Source organism: Diceros bicornis, chromosome 20 (genome assembly GCF_020826845.1).
Source record: "Diceros bicornis minor isolate mBicDic1 chromosome 20, mDicBic1.mat.cur, whole genome shotgun sequence".
NCBI classification, from domain to species: domain Eukaryota; kingdom Metazoa; phylum Chordata; class Mammalia; order Perissodactyla; family Rhinocerotidae; genus Diceros; species Diceros bicornis.
In genome coordinates, this window is record NC_080759.1 from 11,650,512 (window position 1) to 11,674,261 (window position 23,750).

The 23,750-nt window shown below is 32.6% G+C and overlaps 1 protein-coding gene across 1 annotated transcript in view; it reads left to right on the forward strand.

Annotated features, from left to right (window-relative positions):
* ADAMTS6 (ADAM metallopeptidase with thrombospondin type 1 motif 6) overlaps positions 1 to 23,750 on the forward strand; it is a 320,979-nt gene that overhangs the window by 170,382 nt on the left and 126,847 nt on the right. The window contains exon 9 of the mRNA XM_058563973.1: positions 16,106 to 16,252. Coding sequence (XP_058419956.1) covers positions 16,106 to 16,252 — 147 coding nt within the window. The remainder of the gene's footprint in view (positions 1 to 16,105; positions 16,253 to 23,750) is intronic.

Genomic DNA, 23,750 nt, shown 5'->3' on the forward strand with positions numbered 1-23,750 from the left:
AAATATATAAAATGTGTAAATTTATGTATATATTTATAAATTTAGATATATGTTATAAATAATCACCTTCAAATAATGGTATCCTGTCTCATATGTAGACAGGTACCTTGTAATAGCATACCTTCAATTCTCCATTCCTGTCCCTTATGACATTGCTGTCCTTCATTTCATTTGGCCTTTTATTTTAATCACCAAAATATTGTTACTTTATTACCTTTAACAAACAGTTATTTTTTGTATTAATTAAGAATAAAAAAATAGATTGTAATTTTGCTTTATTTATTCCTTTTCTGATGCCCTTCTTTTCTGTATGTAGATTCAAGTTTCTGACCTATATCATTTTCCTTTTCCCTAAACAACTTCTTTTAACATTTCTTGCAGTGCAGATCTTGCTGATAATAAATTTCCTCAGTTTTGGTTTGTTTGAGAAAGTATTTATATATCCTTCACTTTTGAAGAATAATTTTACTTGATATAGAATTTGCATGGTTTCTGATCAGGAATTGCTATAATTTCTACCCTTGTTACTCTATAGGTAAGGTGTTTTTTTCCTCCGGCTCTTTTCAAGATTTCCTCTGTGTCTTTCATCTTCTGCAGTTTCAATATGATATCCATAGGTGTAGATTTTTTAGTATTTATCCTTTTTGGTATTCTCTGAATTTCCTGGGTCTCTGATTTAGTGTCTGTCATTAATTTTGGAAAATGCTTGGCCATTATTACTTCAAACATTTATTCTGCTCCGTCCTTCCTTTATTCTACTTCTGGTATTCAAAATACATATATGTTACACCTTCAGATATTGACTCAGAATTCATGGATGTTCAATTCTGTTTTTCTTTTTCTTTTTCTTTTCATTCTTTTTTCTCTCTGCATTTCAGTTGGGGAATGTTCTGTTGGCCTATCATCAAGCTCACAGATTCTTTCCTCAGTGAGTCCAGTCTTCTGATGAGACCATCTAAGGCATTCTATGTTTCTATTTAAGTGTTTTTGATTTCTAGCATTTCCTTTTGATTCCTTCTTAGAGTTTTTATCTTTCTGCCTACACTACCTATCTGCTCTTGCATATTGTCTACTTTTTCCATTATAGGCCTTAACATATTAATCATAATTATTTTAAGTTCACTATGTGTTAATTCCAAAATTTGTGTCATATTTGAGCCTGGTTTTGAGGTTCTTTTAAGGCTTTATACCCTTTGGAAGAAGCAAATGAACTTATTTTTTTTCTGATATGAAAACATTTTTAGTCAATGGAGTATGACTGAAGCATTTTACTCTGTCAGTTGATTAAGCTTCAGAGCCATATAGTACCATTGTTATTTACCCAAACTAATAATACCGTACATGATAATACTATTTTCTTATTTCTCCCCATTTATATTAGATTTTGTTAATCCGTTATAAAATTTTTATATTTTTCAATTTAGAACCTGTTGCTATTATTATCAAAATGGTACCCCACGGTCTTTTAATGAATATTACATTTTGGTCAGGGCCAGTAAGATGCCAAAATTATGTTACCTAACTTTCCAGACACACACATATATGCACATATATATACACACATATATATTATATATACAATATACATTTTCATATGTAGGCAGTCACATATGTAGACATTTCCACACTAGCTAAAACAATACATAAAGACCTTCTTTTGAAAAGTTGTAATAAAGTCTAACAATTAAATTATTTCAATAATTAAGCCTTTGCCATGATATGCATTAATGACAAAAAATAGATAAGACCAGTCAGGTAATTACTGCATCAAGTATCTGGAATTACAGAATAAAGTAAGTATATATGTGTGTGTGTATATGTTATAGAAGTAATAAACCTACTGAAGTAGACTTTAGTCACTATCAACTTTAGGAACTTTGATAAGGCATTCTCTTCATTTTGCTGGAAAATCAAAGAAATGAATTTGTAGGTAGACATTATCATACTAATTGGTTGGTATGAATCTCAGCTGCCACAAACTAATTCAGTTACATTTTGCACATAGTACAAGGAAGATTATAATGGCAAAAATTTCCCTGTTCCAGCTACCTTCCCTATCTTTGCCATGATTATTATACACACATACACAAATGCACACACAAATATACACCACATCCAAAATCTTAATATATCTCTAATAGCTTGTTTCCTCTGGTCCCTGGCATCTTTACAGTTAGGTGAAAGGGAAAAAGTATAAAGTAGTAGTAGAAAAGATGTAAATGTATTATAGTGATTTCATTGGCTTTGGAAACCTATCTTTCAACTCAGAAGTGTTTATAGTAAATGGAACATTACCTTGTGCAGGTATGGAAAGAGTCTAGGTCCTAGATTCTGCTAGGCACACCCCTCATTAAATATCTTCCTAAAGAAGTTCAGAATCTTGAATTTACTTAGTTCAGTAAATTGTATATAAAGTCCAAAAGTAGAATTGAGTTCCAAACTCTGTTTTAGAAAACACATGAGGAAATTGTAATAACCATCCTATTGGGTAACTATTAAATCTAAAAATATTTGCCAGATGTGGGTATAGAAGGCTCTGAACACATCCCTTAAATTTCGTCTTTGCTTTATTATAACAAGTGATTCATAGCCAAGATCAATTATTAATAAGAACAGATCAAAGAGATTACAAATGGAAGATAATTCTAAAGAAAGATGTTCTTTTATTCCCTTGTATTTTTCTGCTACAATGGGAAGCATTACAAAACTACAATAGTTTTGAGATTTTATAGTTGTTACAATTTAGACTGTAATTGTCTCATCACTTGTTGGAATTAATTTTTAAGGAGAATTTTAATCATATTAAAAAACATTAGGAGACTGGTTTTTAATTCTGTAATTGTATATGTGTTTTTTTTGAGAAACTGAATGATCATCTATATAGTTTTTCCTTTAGTGGCCGAATTTACAAGTACATGCTCTATATACTAGTGATTCTTTAACAAAAAGACAGAGTTTAAAGTACCATGGTTATCTAACAAAAACGATGTTGATATGTTAGCAACATGGTAAAATTAAGATTACTTAGATACAAAAATTGAATTAAGCATTTTAAGATTTTCCTTAGCTATACAGATCTTCTGTTTAGTTTGAAAACATCTGTTATGATTTTAAAAAGAAGTCTAGACTAAATGCATGTTAAATTTATACTCAGTAGTCTGTTTACTCTTTTTTCATTCTTACAAATCTTCCAAAAGAACCAATAAGAATTGTGTATTAAAATCAAGAATAAGCTATTATTTTGTTTTACAAAATATATTACTTTTGCAATGTTAAATGGTCATATAATATATGGTGAAATGATGTAAAGTATAATCACAAATAAACTGCCTCTTATATATCCTAAAAAAATAAAAAGATAGAAATTTTCTTATCTCTCTCTCTCTGTATATATATATATATTTACCACATATATGGAAATTTTGTTTCCTTAAATATAGATTCAAAGGAAAAAATTTCATTTGCATCAAAAACTATCTAATTTACTATAGAAAAATATTTGAGAAAAGCATGTGTGTCAATAGATTGATGCATATGATAGACTCTCTTGAGGTACAGAAGCTTAGTTTAATGAATAACCTTTATTGCACACTCTCTCTGTCCTTAGATAACAACCATCTTGTCTCTGACTGGCGATGCCACTTATTATGACCCAACTCTCCCCCTTACCCTTTTTATTACTTTTTATGTGATATTATATATTTTTATTACATTATTCAACATTAAGGGAGGTATTCATATATGATACTTTCCAAACTCTGTCTCTCATGGTTTACAGTTGATCAATAGGTAGTCTCTCTCTGATGCACAATTTATTTGATTCCAGAGAATTACTGAGCACTTACTGTATTTGCCTAACATGGAGTGTATTGTGGATACAGTGAGGATGAAAACAAAGCTCCTTTCCTGAAGGAACACATCTTTTTTATTCACTTTTCTGTATTCCTACTCTTAATCAGTTTTCCAACTGATCAATTACTTCAAGAACATCTTCTAACCTACTCTCATTCATGGGTCAAAACAAAAAACAAAACTGCTGGGCTTGGGTTATGTAATGTTTATAGTATAGCTTTATGAAGGAAAATAAGAAAACATAGATTTTAAAATTTAGACTTAGTAGAACCAGAACCATTTACCTGTAGAACTTTATAATTATAATACTTACAAGTCCCTTTTAGAACTTCTTCAATAACTTTGACTTATCTTTTCCTTTAGTAAGCCTGCTTTTCTTCAAGTACTATTAATTCTACAGAAAAAATTAAAATATATTCCATTTTGTTTAATTGTTAATTCCAACAGTGTTGTCATATACTATTTTTCATTTCAGAGGCACAGATTTTGTCTGTAAAATAGGCTGATGTGGGCTATCCTGGACATACAGAAATAATTTATACCATTATTTCTGGAGTAAAATGTTTCAAGTTCCCAAAAATCAGCTTTAAAACTTTAAAACTAAGTCAACTTACAAAGCCAAGTTGGCTATCTTCTGTAATTTGTCTCAGAGGAAAATTTACTTGCTAAGTTTTAGAACAAAGTATTCTTTATATATTCAGATACATGTAATTAATTATATAGACATTTTCTTTTTAATGTTTTACTTTGAAATATTTTGCATGTGTGTGTATGTGTGTGTGTTATAACAGACATCCATGTGCATACCATTCAGATTTAACAAATGTTAATATTGTCCCATATTTGTTTTGGGGCTTTTATTGTTGTTATTTTCAAAGGTTCCCTGTGCCAATATCATGTTGTTTTAATTACCATAGTTTTATAACAGATATTGAAGTTCTCCCTTCCTTCTTCAAAATCATCTTGGCTCTTTCTGACCCTTTACTTTCCTATATTAATTTTGGGATCTTAGTATCCGTTTCCATAAAAAATATCTGATAAGATTTTAATTAACCTTTTTATTAAAATGGCATTGCTAGGTTAACAGGCTTTTTGCATGGTTCCTGAGTGTTTCCCCGTGCACTGAATGAACAGCTGCCCTCATTTGGGGTGAAGTCTAGAACCTAGCTTGCACTTTAGTGAGAGAGCCATCCAGGGAGAGTTGTGCCTCAGAGAAGAGAAACCCTGCTCAATAGGGTGGGTAATGAAATCAGGCCAAATGAATAGAGTGCCTTTTTTTTTTTCTCTAATGGCATAGTTGCAGTTTTTAAGATCCTATGTTATTTAAAATTGTGTTTAAAAATATTGTTTGCACATGAAAAAAAACTGATTAGCAACCAGAGTTTCAAATTCATTGTTTCACGATTATTTTTCTTACAGAAATTAAACTACTAAAAGTTTTGATCAAACCTTACAAAAGAAAACCTAATTGCATCATCTTTTACCTTTTAAGCAACACTCCACAGCTACTGTCTTGTCTATCCCTTCGACCTTGACCTTGTATTTTTGCTTGGAGCACAATGCGTAAGCATCAATAGTTCTTAACAAAAGCACGCAAAACCATGAATAAAATAATACTCTAATAAAGTAACTCAAATAAAGCAACTATGTGTTCCTATGCTATAGGCATAAGCTTTTTTATCCTAAATTGGTCTAGTTCCCAGTACTCTCTGCTGTATAACCAACAGGGGTCTATTTAAAGCAAATTATGTTAACTAACTAATTAAGCACATTGAACCCAATTCACATTGTGAGAACTTTAATAGTTTAGTCTGGCTGCAGAGCTTAGATAGAAATTCAGTCAGGAAATTGTTACTATCGTGGAAGTCTTGTGTATAGCTCTAAGTGGATCCAACAATACCTAAATGTGGAAATCAAACTATTACAGGTTTTAGAACAAAATAGAGAAGTAAATCGTCATGCTATTAGGATAAAGGAGGATTTTTTAAAAAACAGGACATAGAGAACACTAACCATGAAGTATGTAATTGATCAATTTGACCACATTAAAATTAGAAATTTAATTGAATGGCGTCATAAATGACAAGACAAGACCCACTGTAGGAAAAGATATCTGCAGCTGACATGCAGCTGATATAAGGAATGCCTACAAATTAAATATACAAAGTACTTGAACATTTTACAAAAGAAGAAATCCAAATGGTACATAAGCATATAAAAAGATATTCAACCTAATTAATAATCAGGAAAATGCAAATTACATCCACTACGATTAGCACAAATTTACAAGTTTGACAATACCAAATATTGGTGAAGTTGTGGTGCAACTGGAATTCTTATACACTACAGGTGAGAATGTAAATTGGTGCAACTGCTTTGAAAAGCTGTTTGGCATTATCTAGTGAAGTTGAAATTTATATAACTCATGACCCAATAATTTATTTGCTACATATATCCTAGAGCAGTGATTCTCAAATTGTGCTCCATGGACCCCTGGGATTCCTGAAGCACTTTCCAGTTGAAACTATTTTCATAATAATACCAAAACTTGCCTTTTTTTAAATAACTGTGCTGATGTTTACATTGGTTCTACAAAACCAAGGGTGATTATAAGTGTTGATATCTTAGCATGAATCAAGGCAACCATACTAGTAGTCAATGTATTTGTCACTGCCATGCCAGTTTCACTGAAGAATGTCTTTGATGAAGCAGAAAAATTAATTTTATTAAATCATGACCCTTAAGTACATGCCTTTTAAAAAATATTCTGTGTGACAAAATGGAAGTGTGTAAAGCTCTTTTTGCTCCATATCTTAGTCTGATGGTTGTCGCAAGGAAAGCACTTGTGCAATTGTTTGAGATGAGCTAGCTGCTTTTTTCCTGGAACACAATTTTTATTTGCAAGAATGACTGAGAAAATATGGGCAGTTGGCAGAAATTCACTTGAAAAATGAACAAATGTGCGTGTATTCAAGGAGAACAACTGACACTCTTTATTGCCGATGATAAAATTTGAGCTTTTGAGTAAAAATTAGAATTTAGGAGGGGCCGGCCCTGTGGCTTAGCGGTTAAGTGTACGCGCTCCACTACTGGCGGCCCGGGTTCGGATCCCGGGCGTGCACCAACGCACCGCTTGTCAGGCCATGCTCAGGTGGCGTCCCACATACAGCAACTAGAAGGCTGTGCAGCTATGATATACAACTATCTACTGGGGCTTTGGGGAGAAAAAGGGAAAAAAAAGGAGGAGGATTGGCAATAGATGTTAGCTCAGGGCCGGTCTTCCTCACCAAAAAAAAAATAATAATAATAATAATAATTTAGGAAAAGTTATATCTGTCATTTATGAGATTGACAGCTTCCTAATACTTAAAGACTTTTGATGAGATTGGTTATGTTATGAAACAATACAGAAAGATCATAGATATTGTTTCAGAATTCACATTGCAACTAACCTCTACAAAATTACTAGTTGTAAAGTTTTATTGTAGTATCAAAAAAAAATCTGCAATTATCTGATAGAGCTATTAAAATACTCTTCCCATTTCTAACTACATACTAGTATAAGGCCAAATTTTCATCATATACTTAAAACAAACAAAATACTACAGCAGACTGAATGAAGAAGCAGATATGAAAATCCAACTGTCTTCTAGTAAGCCAGACACTAAAGATATTAGCAAAAATGCGATTAAACAATGCTATTCTTCTCAGTGAAATTCTTTTGTTTTGGAAGATGTTTTTAATTGAAATGGTTATTTATATTAATATATACTGGGTTTATTATTACTTAAATTGAATTAATAACTGTCTTTTAAATTTCTCAGTTTTAATTTTTAATATGATAAATATCACTACATTCAACCTCACAGACAAGGTCTTTGGTTTCCTCAATATTTTTAAGAGTATAAAGGATCCTGAGACCAAAAGTTTAAGAAACTGTTCTAGAGAATCTTACATATATGACTAGGAGATGTGTTCAAGAATGCTCATAGCAGCATTGTCCATAGTAGCACCATACTAGGAACCATACCAAATTCATCATCACAGAATGGATAATTAAATTATATATTTATAATGGAAATCTATACAGCAGTGAAAATGAATGATGTACGGCTAGACAGCTCAGCAGAGATGACCCCCTTTAACAAATTGTTGAAAGAAAGAAGCAAGTTATTAAAAAATATATATATACAGTGTGATTCTACTTCTGTGAATTTCCAAACCAGGCAACATTAACATATATTGTTTAGAGATGCATAGGGGATGATTACCACAGAAGTCAGGGTAGTGGTTCTCTCTCAGAGGAGGAAGAAGAATATGATTACGAAAGTGAACATGAGAGGCAAGCTTTTATTATTCTGAAAATGTTCTATTTCTTAAATTTGATAGGGATAACATGGATGTTTGCTTATAGTTATTCTTTAAAATGTAAATATGTTTTATTCTCTCTTAAGTATGAAGTTTATCTTGTAGCAGTTTTTCTAAGAATGATTCATGAGACCTCTATTCCTTGAGTTCTTGTTCAAAATTATTTTTACACTCAGTTTGGCTAGATGCAAGATTCTTGCTAGGCATTACTCCATAGTGTACTGGTATTAAGTGTCACCATGGAGAAATCTGAGGCTAATTTGGTTGTTTTACCTTTATAGACAATTTGTTCTTTTGCCCTGATTGCCCAAATTATATCTTAGTTTTGAAGTCCAGTAAGTTAACTTGGATGTGGCTCTGTGTGAATTATTCTGTGTCAGTTTTTCCTAGGACATAAAATAGTTCACTTTTGATCAGATTTTAGCTATTTTTATTTCTCAAAAGTTTTCTTGCATATTTTTATCGTTTTTCTTTCTGTTTTATTATTTTGGTTCTTTTCTTTGGGGACAACTGTGATACGTATGTTAGGTTCCTTCACTTTGATTCTTTTAAACTCTTTGTCTATTTTCATTTTGCTTGCTTTTTTCATTCTGGTGAGAAATGTTTTCAGGAGTTGCCCAATTTTTTTTTTTTTGTGTGTGAGGAAGATTTGCCCTGAGCTAACATCTGTTGCCAATCTTCCTCTTTTTGCTTAAGGAAGATTCACCCTGAGCTAACATCTGTGCCAGTCTTCCTCTATTTTTTGTATGTGGGTCGCCGCCACAGCATGGCTGCCGATGAGTGGTGTAGGTCCGCACCTGAGAACTGAACCTGGGCCACTGAAGCAGAGCACGCTGAACTCAACCACCAGGCTGTGGGGCTAGCCCCTCTAATTGTTTTTTTGCTACCTCAGCATGGCCTTTTTTCTGTGATGGTTTTATTTTTTCCCCTACTTATTTATTCTGACAGTTCATGTTTTTATCTCTTGTCTTGCCATATCTTCCCTGATCACTTGTATCTCTGTGTTAAATTCTTGTTTTTATAAAATGTTGGCTTCGTTAAGTTTGTTTGAATTCATGTGTATCCAATTTTTATTTTTCCTGTAGCAACATTTTTTTTCTGCCATGTCTTTCATCTTCTATTTGTATTTTTCTGTTCTCTTTAAAAAATGTATTTAATATATTTGTAGATCCACTTTTTGTTCCTTTTGAGTTACACATTTTTGAATGAGTTTGATTTTTCTGGATGAACTATTTGTAGAAAGATTTATGTTGTGTAGGGGCCAGAGCTACTTTTTCAGCAGAATTATTAGTGGTATACAGTATTGTATATGATTCAAGTTCTTTAACCCTTTATTTCTTTATGGAACTGTTAGCAAGGTAGAATCTCTCTTTCACCTTTCCTCACCGACAGACTGCTTCCTACAAATGTGGTTTGCATGACTCTCACACAAGTTAGCCCAGTTTACTCTTCTCCTGACAGCTAGAACAAGGGTGTATATTCCAACAGTTTGCACTCTTATTCCAATTGTTCATAAGAAGGTATTGTTGGGTTTGCCCCTCAGATTGTTGCACTTAACTTTGGAGAAACATGCTATGCTCATTTTAGCTTAGCTCATCAGTTGTTGTTGTTCTCTCTCTGTGTCTGTCTGCATTCCTCTTTGAATTTCCTGTATTCAGTCATCCTTCCACATACAGTATGATATTGTGGCTTATGGTTTTAGAAGTTTCCTGCTCTTCGTTAAATGCACATTTTGTCTTTTTTTTTTTTTTCATATTGCTTTTGCATGATATTTCAGAGGAAAAGAGGGAATACTTTTTACTCAACAATGTAGAAATAAGAAGTGTCCTTTAAACTTTTGGGGTAGGAACAGAAATAGTAAAATATGAGAAAGGGAGTTTCTGGTCATATATCTACTGGGAGGTTTAGTTGAAAATCTTCAATATACAATTTATTTCCTGGGAAGGAAACAAAACAAAAAGCATACTTTGTTTTAACAGATATTACTGAGAATTTGGGCTTCATTTTCTGAAAAATTAAGACTAATTTGAAGTACTTTGCTTTCACGATTACTTAACTTTCCATAATTGGGTATGTTATCCTAATCAACTACAAACTCCTCTCTCATTGGGTTTGAGATTTGATTTTACACTACTAATACACTAATAAGTTAACCTACTACTATTGCATGGATGCTAGCAAAAGACATGAGATTCCTGGGTCAGAGACAAAGGATTTTATTACTTAGAGCACAACAAGCAACATAAATATCAGCATATTTGTTTTGCTTCCTCTTGGCCTCAAATCCCACAGGGGCAACACAATATGGCCCAGATGAATGATGCAAATGCAGTAGGTTTGCTTCAAAACTGAGAAACATTGAGCTTGGGAAATCTACCACTTTTATAGCAAGTAGTAAGTAAACCTGCTCTTTGTCCAGGGGAGATGTTACCTCGTTTCTCAAAGTTATCCTGAGAAATGGCCTGGGTAAAGAGCAAGATTTGCAGACTTGACAGACGCAGCAAAGTATGGGTAATCACACAAAGCCCAAGGAAGACTGCCTCTCCCAACCTCTCTCTCTCTCTGTTCCTAAAACCCTCATTAGGAATCATTATCTTCTTATAATCTGAAATGTTTCATTAAACATGCAAAATCAACCATGGTAGTATTATCTTATTACCACTGTTCACTCATCAGGATGGGCCCCAGGTTCACCAAACTCTCTTTTGTTCTTGTTCTTCTTTCTCTTTTTTTTCTTAATTATTGTTTTTGAAACTCGAGAACGGAGAGTTGAGATTATTTTACATTTATCTGTCTGACTGTCTATCTATCTATCTATCTATCTGTCTATGTATCTATCTATCTCTCCCTAGTTCTTGGTACAACATCATTATCAGTCCCAGTAAGGACCCTTCTTGTTTAATATATGTATACCTGTCCTTATTTCTATATTCCCATTCCTTACTCCCACTTCTTCCCACTCATAGATAGGTACTCTTATAAATTTGATATATTTATTTGAATCTGTATGCATCCTTGTAAAATATTACAGGTTGTTTGTATATATGTGTGTTCACTTTTTAACTTTCTGAGTTTGAATTGATTTCAAACTTACAGAAAAATTGTATAGTAGAAAGATTTCCCATGTGCCCCTCACTCAGATTCAAAAATTGTTAAAATTTTCAACATTTGCTTTCTTTCTCTTTCTGTATATGTACATGTATTTTTTTGGTAACTATTTGAGAGATAGTTGTGGATATGTCCCTTATCCTTAAATATTTCAACATCCGTTTCCTAAGAAAAATAGATAATCTCTTATATAACCATAGTACAGTTATCAAATTAGAAAATTTAACATTGATACACTACTATTATCTAATATACAATCATATTTAAATTTCATCAATTGTCCCAGCAACGTCCTTTGCAACCTGCCCCCCTCAATCCATTTGCATTGCATTTAGTTATATCTCTATATATCCAGGAATCTGGAACGATTCCTTGGCCTTTCTTTGTTATTTGAGGGTGTGCATGTAAGTTTTGTTTACATATATGATATCGTGCTGTAGACCTTGTTCTTTTTCTTAATTTTTTCACTGTTTTTAAGATCCACCCGTATTTATGTGTTGACATCTATCATGTTTGCTGTTTCCAACTTCTGCTTAATATTCCATAATATGCATCTGCCAAAGTTTACTCAACTATTCCCCAGTGACAGACACCTAGATTGTCTTCAACTCCTTGCTATCATAAGTAATTCTGTCATGAACATCTTCAGACATGTTCCCTTTGGGAATATTTATGGGATATATATCCAAGAATAGGATTGCTGGGTCATAATGTATCTGCCTATTTAATTTGACTAAATACTGCTGAATTGCTCTCTGTAACAGCTGCCCTGACCACACTACTACTGTTATGCACTAAGATCCCCGTTTCTCTACACCACTGCCAACACTTAGTCCTAGGTAACATTCTAATTTTTGCCAGTGTGATGGTTTTAAAGTGGACTCTTATTTATTCTCTCTGATCACCAATGAGTTTTACTTCTTTTGCCAAACTCTTCATTGATAGAGTTTCCTCAGGAGAGAATCTATCTTTAAAAATATGTATATATTTTATACTCCAGCCTGATCAACCTATTAGAGGGATCTTTTGACGCTGATGTCATGAATGGCAATTGTAAACTCCCATTTCACTTTGTGTCACTGTCAGTGAACTATTTGACGTTGGTCAGGTCATTTCTGGGATTTCTTATGTTTGAAATATAAGCTACAATAGTATACATTCTCTGAGACAACCGAAACCTAAATCCTTAAGACAACTATCTGCATCTGACACCTAAAATGTAAAGATTATGAGTAGAAATGGAACTTAAGATTTCATCTTTCATATACTTGAATTCATTAGTTTTCAAATCTTTTCTTTTGAGCCAGCCTTGATGGCCTAGTGGTTAAAGTTTGGTGCGCTCTGCTTCAGCATCCTGGGTTTGGTTCCCAGGCGTAGAACCACACCACTCGTCTGTCAGTAGCCATGCTGTGGTGGCGGCTCACATAGAAGAACTAGAAAGGCTTACAACTGGAATATACAACTATGTACTGGGGCTTTGGGGAAGGAAAGAAAAAAATGAAGATTGACAACAGCTGTTAGCTCAGCAAAAAAAATCTTTTCTCTCATATACTTCTGAAAGAATTTTTTAAACTATATACCCTATTGTGTATTTTTCCATTTATGTCTAAAATTTTTTATTTTTATGTCTAAGTAGTTGCAAAAGATAGAATTCCTGGAATACTGTAAATATTAGCACATAAAAAATAAAATTGTTATATACCACTTGTAAGTATATCCACCTGAATCTAAATGCCATTGCAGTTTGGTAACTATCATTATGCATTTAAAAAAGACACAAACATGTTCTTTTATAATCAAAATTTACATCATTTTTTCCCTCTTTTAACTCAGTATGTTTAATCCTCCTTTCTCTCCTAGAATATTATCCTAATGTATATTTTAATATTTCTTAGTATATTTTAAAAATATATTTTGATGCTTAAAAGTATTTTTAATTAAATCAAATATCTCTATAACAAAAATATATGTAAATTGCAATTACATTTAAAATATTTCCTGTGATCATAACAAAAATTTTTTTTTCTGGATTATATGTTTATTACATTACAATCATTATTAGTTAATGATTGATCCAGAGATCAATCATTATTTTATCAAAGCATATACATATTATGAATTTTAATAAATAAATATAAAAGCAAAGTTTTTATTAGAAGATGTATCTTTAATTGGATGTATTTTTTCAATTACTGCATATATCTCTGTGTTGCTAGAATGAGGCAGGACATCAGCATCAGTTTGATTTCTTTGTTTTGTTTCTATAGATGTGAATGCTGAGAAAATTTGTTCACATGAGTAAGTATTTGAGATGAAAGGAGTTTATTACAGAAAAATCACTTAATCTTTGAACTCCTTTTGAATTATTTGTCAAAACATAACCATGGTGATCTATCATCAAAAAATATTTTTAACCACTCATCAGCTGTTAATTTGATTATATCCTCCTGTAAATTTGATGAAAGTAAGAAACTACATGATTTGTTATTCAATTATTAAATTCTTCCTCAACACTGATAACACGTTTTCAATTGTCTCTTTTCTTGACATCCGTGTTTTTATACCCCAACACACTGAACTATTGTAAAATTATCTATGGGTGATAGATAAGTTTCTCTTTTTTAAGGTGGGAGAAATATGATTTCAAAAGGAGAAGCTTGACTTTTTTTAGAAAAGAATATACAAGGAAGGTGGGGATCTTGAAAATGATTTAAAGCCATCTGTGCATGCCTACGCCTATCTTGACATGACTCTGGGGTATGTCTAAGACCACTGCCAAAAGGAAATAAGATTTTTAAAGCTATCATCGTTTGAAAAGAATCATAGTATTATTCACACAGTAGCATCAACCTTTGAGAGAAATATAGAATATTAAGTTTATTGAATTACAAGTTTACAGTAAGGAGCTTTTAATGTAAATTTGCAGCTGATTGTTTTGACAGAATATATGTCTAATTCAACCAACTATAGAGTCCACCTTCATGTTCCTAGAAGACCATTCAAAGAGGTTGACTCCAGTGTGTTGATGTGAAACAAGAAAACTAAATACTTGTGTTCTTGGAAGGTTATTTTGTATTTTTATTTTTGGTGAGGAGGATTGACCCTGAGCTAGCATCTGTTACCAATCCTCCTGTTTTTGCCCAAGGAAGATTGTTGCTGAGCTAACATCTGTGCCAGTCTTTCTCTATTTTTCAAGTGGGACACTGCCGCAGCATGGCTTGATGACCGGTGTGCAGGTCCGTGCCCAGGATCCAAACCTGCAAACCCCAGGACGCCACAGCAGAGCGTGCGAACTTAACCACTACTCCACCAGGCCGGCTCCTTAGTTGGTGTTTTAATTTAGGGCTCTGGATACTCTCATACACTTCTCTTCTTTTGCTTATATTAGTCACTCCATCTGAATTACTAGTTCCTCCTCCCTGCCCCCATATATGAACATATTATATGGCTTCATTGTAGCTCTTTTCTATTGTAGTTATGAAGGCAAATGCATTCAGCTTCCTAAACATGTCTCAAACCTAGTCCCACCTCTCTATCCAGTGCCCTAGTTCAGACCAACATCCTTTCTCAATTGGTAATGATTTTCCAACTGCTCTCTCTGGCTCCGTTCTCTTCCCGCTTTGATGTCTCCACCATAGAATTACTCTAATGACCCATCTAAAATACAGAACAATTCTGTATTCTCTTACTCAGAAATCTTCAGTTGCTCTTACTCACAAATCTTCAATGTCTCTACACGTCCAAAAGTGTTAATATTTACTTTCATTTATTATCTTGTAATTTCCTATTCTCAACTACCTTTCCAAAGTTTTCTCCAGCAACTATCCTCATCTAGTTTATATTCTTGTCACATAAATTACTTTTTTCCTTGAATGCTTATCATGGTGCATTTATTAGAATGTTGCAATGAAGGCATACCTTTATTTTTTTAGTAATATTCAACCTAAACTTCTGGCTACTTGTGCAGAAAGGTTATAATTTATTCATATGCAGTGGGCATATTTTTTACAGAAAAATCTTATGATTTATCATTGAGATATATTTTTAGATCATGTTGAGAGCAGTAAGCATGGATATAGGATGCAGGAAATAAATGACAAAGAAAAGCTTTGAAAAGTGAAGGGAGGCCATGGTAAAGAAAATCTCTATATCCATAATCCTTAAATGTATCGAGATTTTTCAAAAGGTGTTTTGAAAACACACATGCACACACACAAACATAAATTACATATGTATTTAATTATCCTTTATCCATATTAATAAGAAAAAGGACTTCTGTGTGTTTGGCCCATAAACTAGAACTCAATAGATCATGATTATCTTTTTATAATTCCCTTTTGGATTCAGCATAGTGAGTAGCATGTACTCCAGCATGTTAAAGGCAGGATCTACTAATAATTTCAACACTTACTAACTGTATGATCTTTAACAGGTCATTTATCTTTATTAAATCTCAGTTTTTCTCATCTATAAAGTGAGAATTAATATATATTCTCTATCTGCTCAAGGAGAGATTGTATCATATGAGAGAACATTTGAGAATATATAATAAATTTAAAGAGATTTAGAAATATATTGTATCACTGAATTATTCCTTAGTCTGTTTAACTTTAATCCTATATTTCCTTACAGGATCTAGTCTATCTTGATGGAAGGCATATATTGATAAGGCTAATAAATGATCAAATAAGGAAATAAAGGACGTAATGGGGGGCTGTTTTATTTTTCTCTTATTTCTTTCTTTTATGTTTCTTATGTTTCTTCCTTGTTAAAACAGTTTTGGTATGAACCATGATGGAATTGGAAATTCTTGTGGGACGAAAGGTCACGAAGCAGCAAAACTTATGGCAGCTCACATTACTGCAAATACCAATCCTTTTTCCTGGTCTGCCTGCAGTCGAGACTATATCACCAGCTTTCTAGAGTAAGTAATCTCTGGAGAGTGATGATGAATTGCTCCAGAAGTAAGCCACTGATAGAAGCCTAATATGTAGTGCTTTGAACTTTTCATAGTGAGTAACTTTTATAGAACCCAGTGATATTTTAGGCTGTTCTCAAAACACTTTCATATATCATTGTGGCAAATTTTTTCCTTCATATTCAAACAGAACTTACTGAATAGATTAGAGGAACTGGAGCAAGTATATAAGTGGGGTTGATGATGTGAGTGTTAGAAATGTTCAATGAATGGGAAACAGTGTCAGAAACTGACACTACTAAACATTACATAATTTAATAAACCGAGTTTTAATTCAATGATTATATATTTCATTTTGTTGGTGAAAAAACTGAGTTCTATAGGAATGTCAAAGTATCTAATAGTAACAACAACAACAAAAAAATCCAAACACCCAGGAAATGAAGATGAGAAAATGAAAATTTGTCTTTGAAAATTTATTAAGTGACTCATCTTTTCTACAGTTTGGGAGCTTCTTTGCTGGTCCTTTAATGTAATTCCAAGAGTCTAGTTATTTAAATGTGAAGAATGTAAGTTAGCTCAGGTATAACTATGTTTAGGAAAGCAGATGTTCTTCCACATGTCACCTGCATGGGGCTTCAGGATTGGACTTTGGAAACTGATAGACTTAAGTCTCACTTTCTAACTGTGTGACCTTGGGTATGTTACTTATCCTTCGAACTCTTCAGTGACCTCATTTGTTAAATGAGTTTAGGTTGTTATGTGTGTAATTATGTATAATGCTATAATGTATATAAAACACTTGATAGACATTCATTAAGTGGTAAATATTATTATTTTAAAAAATATCAAGGTTTTACGCTTTATTGCTGTATAATTATCTTCAACTATTTTGTACCATTTTTTTCTTGGGGTGGAGAGATTAATACTCTGTGAAAAAGTGAGTCATACGTAAAGCACAGGTGAGCAACAGAATTTCTTTTTAAAAATTAACAAGATTATAGTGTAAAATTTTAAAAATTCAGATAGGTTATATAGGGTAACATTATTCATTAAAGTTTTAGTTCCTATCTGGTAATAGCCAGATCATATTCTGAGAACTTATAATTACATATTTTTTAAAAAGCCTCAAACAAGAGATTTTAAATTACATAGCACACTACTTTGCTCAAGATCAAAAGATAAATGTTTAAAATGGGCTCTTTTTGATTAATTAATGTAATAATGAAATTGAAGGAACTATAAATTTATTTCAGAAGGTAGTTCTTCTGAATAGCCATACTATAGCCTAACAATTTTTAATCTTAGTAATAGATAATTATACCACTGTACTTGCCTAGTGGCCAAACTGGGTAAAGAGCTATAAAGATAGACCACAGTGAATTTGTTTGACATCTTTTGGTAGTTTTTAAACACAAAGCACTAGCAATATCATTTTCCACGATGTTTTTAATGAGATCATATTACCTAAATTTTAAACATTGTTGAAGATCTGCTTTCCCCAGAAATCAAGCCAGATCTGGAATTTCTTCCTTGACTTGGCTCATGTTTTTATAATGGAATCTTAATGCCTATCACCAGAAAGACAAACTGTATAACATGCTCAGTATTCCTGTGCATTTTCAAAGTCTTCCTTTCTCTTGTTTTTTTCAAGTACCATTTTCTGTCTCCTCTATCCTGTTTCTATTGCACAGCCCATTTGCTAGCACCATCTCTGTATACTAAACACAAGGACCAGTTTTGATCTCTTGCCAGACCCTACCTAGTTGATACCATATTAAGGATGTTAAAATACTCCAAAAGGAAATCTCTAATTGCTGATAAAATACAGTTAAGAAATCATCATTCGTTTGGTGAGAGATGTATAAGTATTACCAGTTGCAATAAAATGTTTCATTGAATTAATTAAAAGAATTAATCCAGAAAGCATTATTTAAGCCTTATTGCCTCTTTGCATTTTGTATGTGTAAGCATGATTAGTGTTGACAGGGTTGTAATGGGCTTATTTATCCTGTATTTTATAAAAGTTTTTCTGTTGTGCATTTTCATGGCAATGCTCTCAAAGTTAAAGCCATTAGTAAAAGATAGATATGAAAGACAATGGGTAGAGATTTGGGGAAAAGTTGGTTTTTTTTCCCCTCTTTAATAGTAAACTAAACAACTCTGATTGTAATCTGATGAAGCAATAAAGGTTTTTTAAACACAAGGCCCTTTAAAAAGGTCAGTTCACTGGAGCACAAAGACATAATAGTAACTTTCTTGAATTTCTTTGTTCCTTTTTATTAATGCAGTGGACTTAATTTCTTTAACAGCTATGTGTGATATTTTTAAAAATGCAGTGATATTTTGATCAGGGGTTGAGGTTACATTTATGTTTTATAGTTGGCTCAAAAAGACTCATAACATTTTATTTTAGTTTCTCTTCTCAAGAAAAAGAAATCTTGAAAGATGAATTGTTTAGGAACTGCAGCCCAGCCAACAAATGCATACCTTTCTCTGCTTAGTGACTGTATAGGCCAAAGATGATGGTGGATTTTAACAATGAGCTTTCTATGATTTATAGAGATTCACTATTCACTATGTTCAACTGAAAACAATTCCATGGCCTTTAAATGCCAGTCAAGTAAAAAATCTCTCGTGTCATTCTGAAACACTAGGTGCTATTGATCAATCAGGAGATGGTGTTTACCAACTCCCAATATTTTTTTTCAGATTTCTTAAACTCGGTGATTCAATAAGTGGTTCATGAATCGCCCAGAAGCCGTCCTGATTAAATAATAAAGAACCCATTTCCGTTAAAATGGACGTGTTATGCCAGCTTCTGATGTTTTCCGACGACGGCTTTGCAGGTAGTGTCTTTCCTATCTGCCTGCGGGACTTACTTTATTTATTTATTTATTTATTTATTTATTTATTTATTTATTTAGAAAATAGAGAAAGATGAACCTGGTAGTATGGCTCACACTCATTGACGACTATGGGCTAATTTACCAGGCAGTGGAAGGCAGCCAGAAGTAATTTAGACCCGTTTTTCATACATTTTCCACCACTTAGTGGTAGTACAGAGTAATTTCATATATTTTCAAAAATTCCATGGCCTCTGTGAATCAACTCTTGCTCTATTTAAATTAAAGTCTGTTAAATTGTTTGAACTGTCAGAGATCCATAGCAAAATTTCCTACAGTTCCAAATTAAATACAGACTAGCCATTTTCACAGGAAGGATGGAAGCTGAAAAAAGAGAGGCAATGTTATGGTTGAAGGTGAGCTAGGAAGGAAGGTGAGTGTAGAGCTATAAAAGAAATGATCTAAGATGAACAGGATGACTTAGGCACTCACATTTCCTCTATAGCAATTATCTTTGAAGGTCCATATCAATAATCTATTAGACAGAAAACAATTTTATACCTGTGACCTTTATTTTAATATGGAATCCAAGAAACAGCTTAGCAAAACAAGTTTCTCCTCCTTCCATTTATCTGACACATTTGGGGGACTTCACTCTAACCTATAAATATCTTTAATAAATCATAATTACAAATGGAGAAAAAGAGAACATAACTGAGTAAACCATTGTCACTACAGTGTTTGTGTATTGGAAGCCTCAAGTTCAGTTGTATTCAAGCACCCCAGTCACAGAGACGGCAAGAGAGAAAGATCTGTCTTAGAGTAACTCATTTTAGGAGGTAATGTATTGTTAGTTTTGTGAAGACTGATAGAGCAGTTTATGAGAACATAGTAGGTAAGACACTTGACTTGCCATAGATGATACCAACCTAATTAATTTTTGCTTAATTTAGGTATATTAGCACAATTTTGTGGAAAAAAAATCGGAGATGGCATTAAATGTTAACTTTTTGTTGTTGTTGTTAAGAGACTGTTAAGATATGTACAGGGTTATATAGTAAGATTTATTTTTTAGGTTGACCTCATGTGTTGTAGACTGAAGGTCTATACTTTATAGTATAATTGTTTAAGTCAAAAATAAATCTAAAATTACAATTAGGAGTATGTCCTCATGTGTTCTGGAAATAGCCAAGAGTGCATATTTTACATAGGTATCTGTAAATTTTAGTTGAAGACTCAGCTCTGGCTCATGTTCCTATTTTCAAGGCTAATTTTTGAACTATGTAAATAAGACTTCTCTAAATTAGAAGTAGAATACATATAATACAACTGTGCTATCATGCTGCAAGGATTTCTAGAAATGTAAATATACTCTGACTTACCAACAGTTTCGTAATCAAGGAAAAATCGTGTTCGCAAAGTAACATATTTTTGCCTTGTCTTAGAAGCGTAAGCAAAAGTAGAGTCTATGAATTCAATAATTGTCTATATTGCTGTAGATATTAACTAGGATGGGGCTGTTAGTTGTGAAATATATGTTGCTAGGGATATAACCATCGTTCTACTTTTTTTGTGTGTGTGTGTGTGAGGAAGATTAGCCCTGAGCTAATATCCGTTGCCAATCCTTCTCCTCTTGCTGAGGAAGATTGGCCCTGGGCTAACATCCATGCCCATCTTCCTCTACTTTATATGGGTCACCACCACAGCGTGGCTTGACAAGCGGTGCATTGGTCTGCACCCGGGATCCAAATCTGCAAACCCCGGGCTGCCGAAGCGGAGCGTGTGAATTTAACCGCTATGCCACCAGGCCAGCCCCTAGTTCTACTTTTCATGTATACAGTTTTGCTCTGGACAAGTATATCTGTGCTTAACAATAGTAAGTTATAATAATATCTCGTAGATAGAAACTGCTAACAGTGTTCCTCATTTCATTTATTAATAAGTGAGTTTTATGTTTTCTGAGTGGCAAAGTTCACATAAGACACCAAGGCACAAACCATGTATGTTTAAAAGTGAAATTTGATGAGAAAATTCAAGAAGATTTATGTATACTATCACTACTATTATTATTTTGGTAGTAGTAGCAGAAATAACACTAGACTCAGCATCATAAGAATAGTATAGTTATATCAATTAGCTAGAACCCTAGATTCAATAAAAATTACTCATAACTTCCATTTTGCTAAAAGGAGGCGATTACAAAATATAGGAAAATAACTCATATCTAATATTTTTGAGAATGGAAAAAACATTTTTACCAGGAGACCTGTACAAAAATGTTCATATTGGCATAATTTACAATTTCCAGAAATTAGAAATAATCTAAATGTTCATTAATAGAAGAATGGATAAATAATTGTGGCATAGTCTTAAATGGAATGTTAAAGAACAATGTAAATGGACAGGCTACAGTTATACACATGAACATGGATGTATCTCACATTCATAATATTGAGTGAAAGAATAAAGTCACAAACGAAAACCTACAGTATGACTCCTTCTATGTAGAGTCCAAAAATGGGCAGATGAGTAATTGGGAGGTAAAACTACCAAAGAAAAAAGCAACGAAATGATTATTTTAAAAATCAGAATACTAGTTACTTTTTGGGGGGAAAATGCAGGGTTTGATTGGGGTTAAGCACTTGGGTATTTTCTAAGAAAAAAAATAAAGAAAAGCACTTCCGGGGTTAACTATACATCTCTCAGATCCATGTCCTCTACCTTCTATACCTATATCTGTGATATTTCATAATGGTAATTGATGACTCAGAGGCATGGAAATATCCAGAATTATTATTTCTAAGAGTTAATTAATAGTTAATAATTTTGATCTATAGATTTAGGTTACTTACAAGTTGTAAAAAAGTAGCAAATTTTAGTAACATGCAAAAAGTATATATGTTGCTTAATCTTCAGTTAAGAATTGAAATATGAAAACTACCTCATCCCTCAAATACTTTAATCAAGGTTTTACTGTATATACCAGGACGGTTACCAGGAGGAAAATATGTAGTACATTTTCAATGCAAAATGTAGAAACAATTTAAGTCAACCTTGCAGATATCCCCACACTTGCTTTCCCAGAGCCAATAACAGTAGGTAAGACACTTGTCTTGAAAGCGTTGGTAATTTGTACAAATATAGCCAAACCCATTTCAAAAGGCCTTTGTTGATGCCGTGTTCCTAAACACATGTTCATTTTAAAAAGATCTATATGATTTTTCCCTTTTATTTCATATGGTGTTAGTCTTCTGTAAAAATATACTAGAAAAGGAGAACAAGACGTGTAGATATTTAATTAGACAGCATTAATACAAAGCAATAGGTACTTCCAAAGAACTGAAACAAAAACCCACTTTTGGGATAAACTTTCTCAGAAGAATTTGGCCACAGGTGACCACAGTGTATATGGCATTCTTCATTGTCTGGAGGCTCTTGCAGTAGTTGTCTGATTTGGTACTTTTAAAGAACATAAACCGTGATTAGAAGACCATTAATATCTGGGAACAAGAACTTGAAATGAAGTAGTTATTCTTGCTTCCTCCTTGGTTAAACCAATTTTCAGTTTGCTATCAGGAAAAAATTTTTTCTTCTGGGTATCTATTCTTAAACTCTTTCTTGGAGTCCATATAATTCTTCCTCTAAGTTATTAGGTTACTTTTCTGTATTCCTAAAAGTAATTGTGTATGTTAATTTTTAACAGATTTTGGGTTGGTGCCACTTAGGTGAATATATCTTACACTTTCTTTGTTATGCTATTGGCAAATATTTTTCTCTGTAGGATCCTGTACTTCAGTACTTCAGTTCTTAAATTTTTCCAATTGATTTATAGTGGTAATTAACTTGATATTTTATTTTTATTATATATTTAACTCCTTTCATCAAAACTTTTATAATTTTGTTGTAGATATAAATGAAACTGATATTTTAGAAGGAAAATTATGGAATTAAACTACTAAGCCAATCATCTCACTAATATTCCATAGTATCAAAATGGTTCATCTTCTTCCATTATACTTTTCACACTTGACCTCTTTATCATTAACCTTAATGTAAAATTTTGAATTTACTAGTAGAATTACATTTGCCTAAAATATGCATACCCATATAGGTTAAAGATATTTTACATAATAAAATAAAAAGAACTTGTTATTTTAAAATTCATCTAGAAATAATTTTTCTTACTGAGGTACATGTCAATTTCTAAAGGTACAATGTACAGGAAATGAAAAGCATTCTGTCATGAAAACCGGATAGCTGGGTGAAAAAAGTTGTTCTCTATTAGTTAGATACCTTGAGCAGTGACAAGTAAAATGATTGTAATAGCCAGTAGTAAAATCCATCTATATTAGTGCCACATTTAACATTCCATCTAAATATTTTTTATTGATTAAAATTTAATCAAGAGGGGCATAAATGAAAAGAAAAGCTTGTAAAGAAGACATTATTCTGTCCCTTGGGTCTTTGAATCTATCGCCTTATAAATAGTGTGGTTCAGTTTTTAAAAGATATTAATTTGCTGCTGTGAAATATACATTTTTATATAGCAAATTAACTTTTACATTTTAAGAATATGATAAAATTTTAAGTGAACATGAAACTCATTACTATGCATGGCTGTTTCCTACTTATCTATAAATGAAAATTTGTACTGTCCT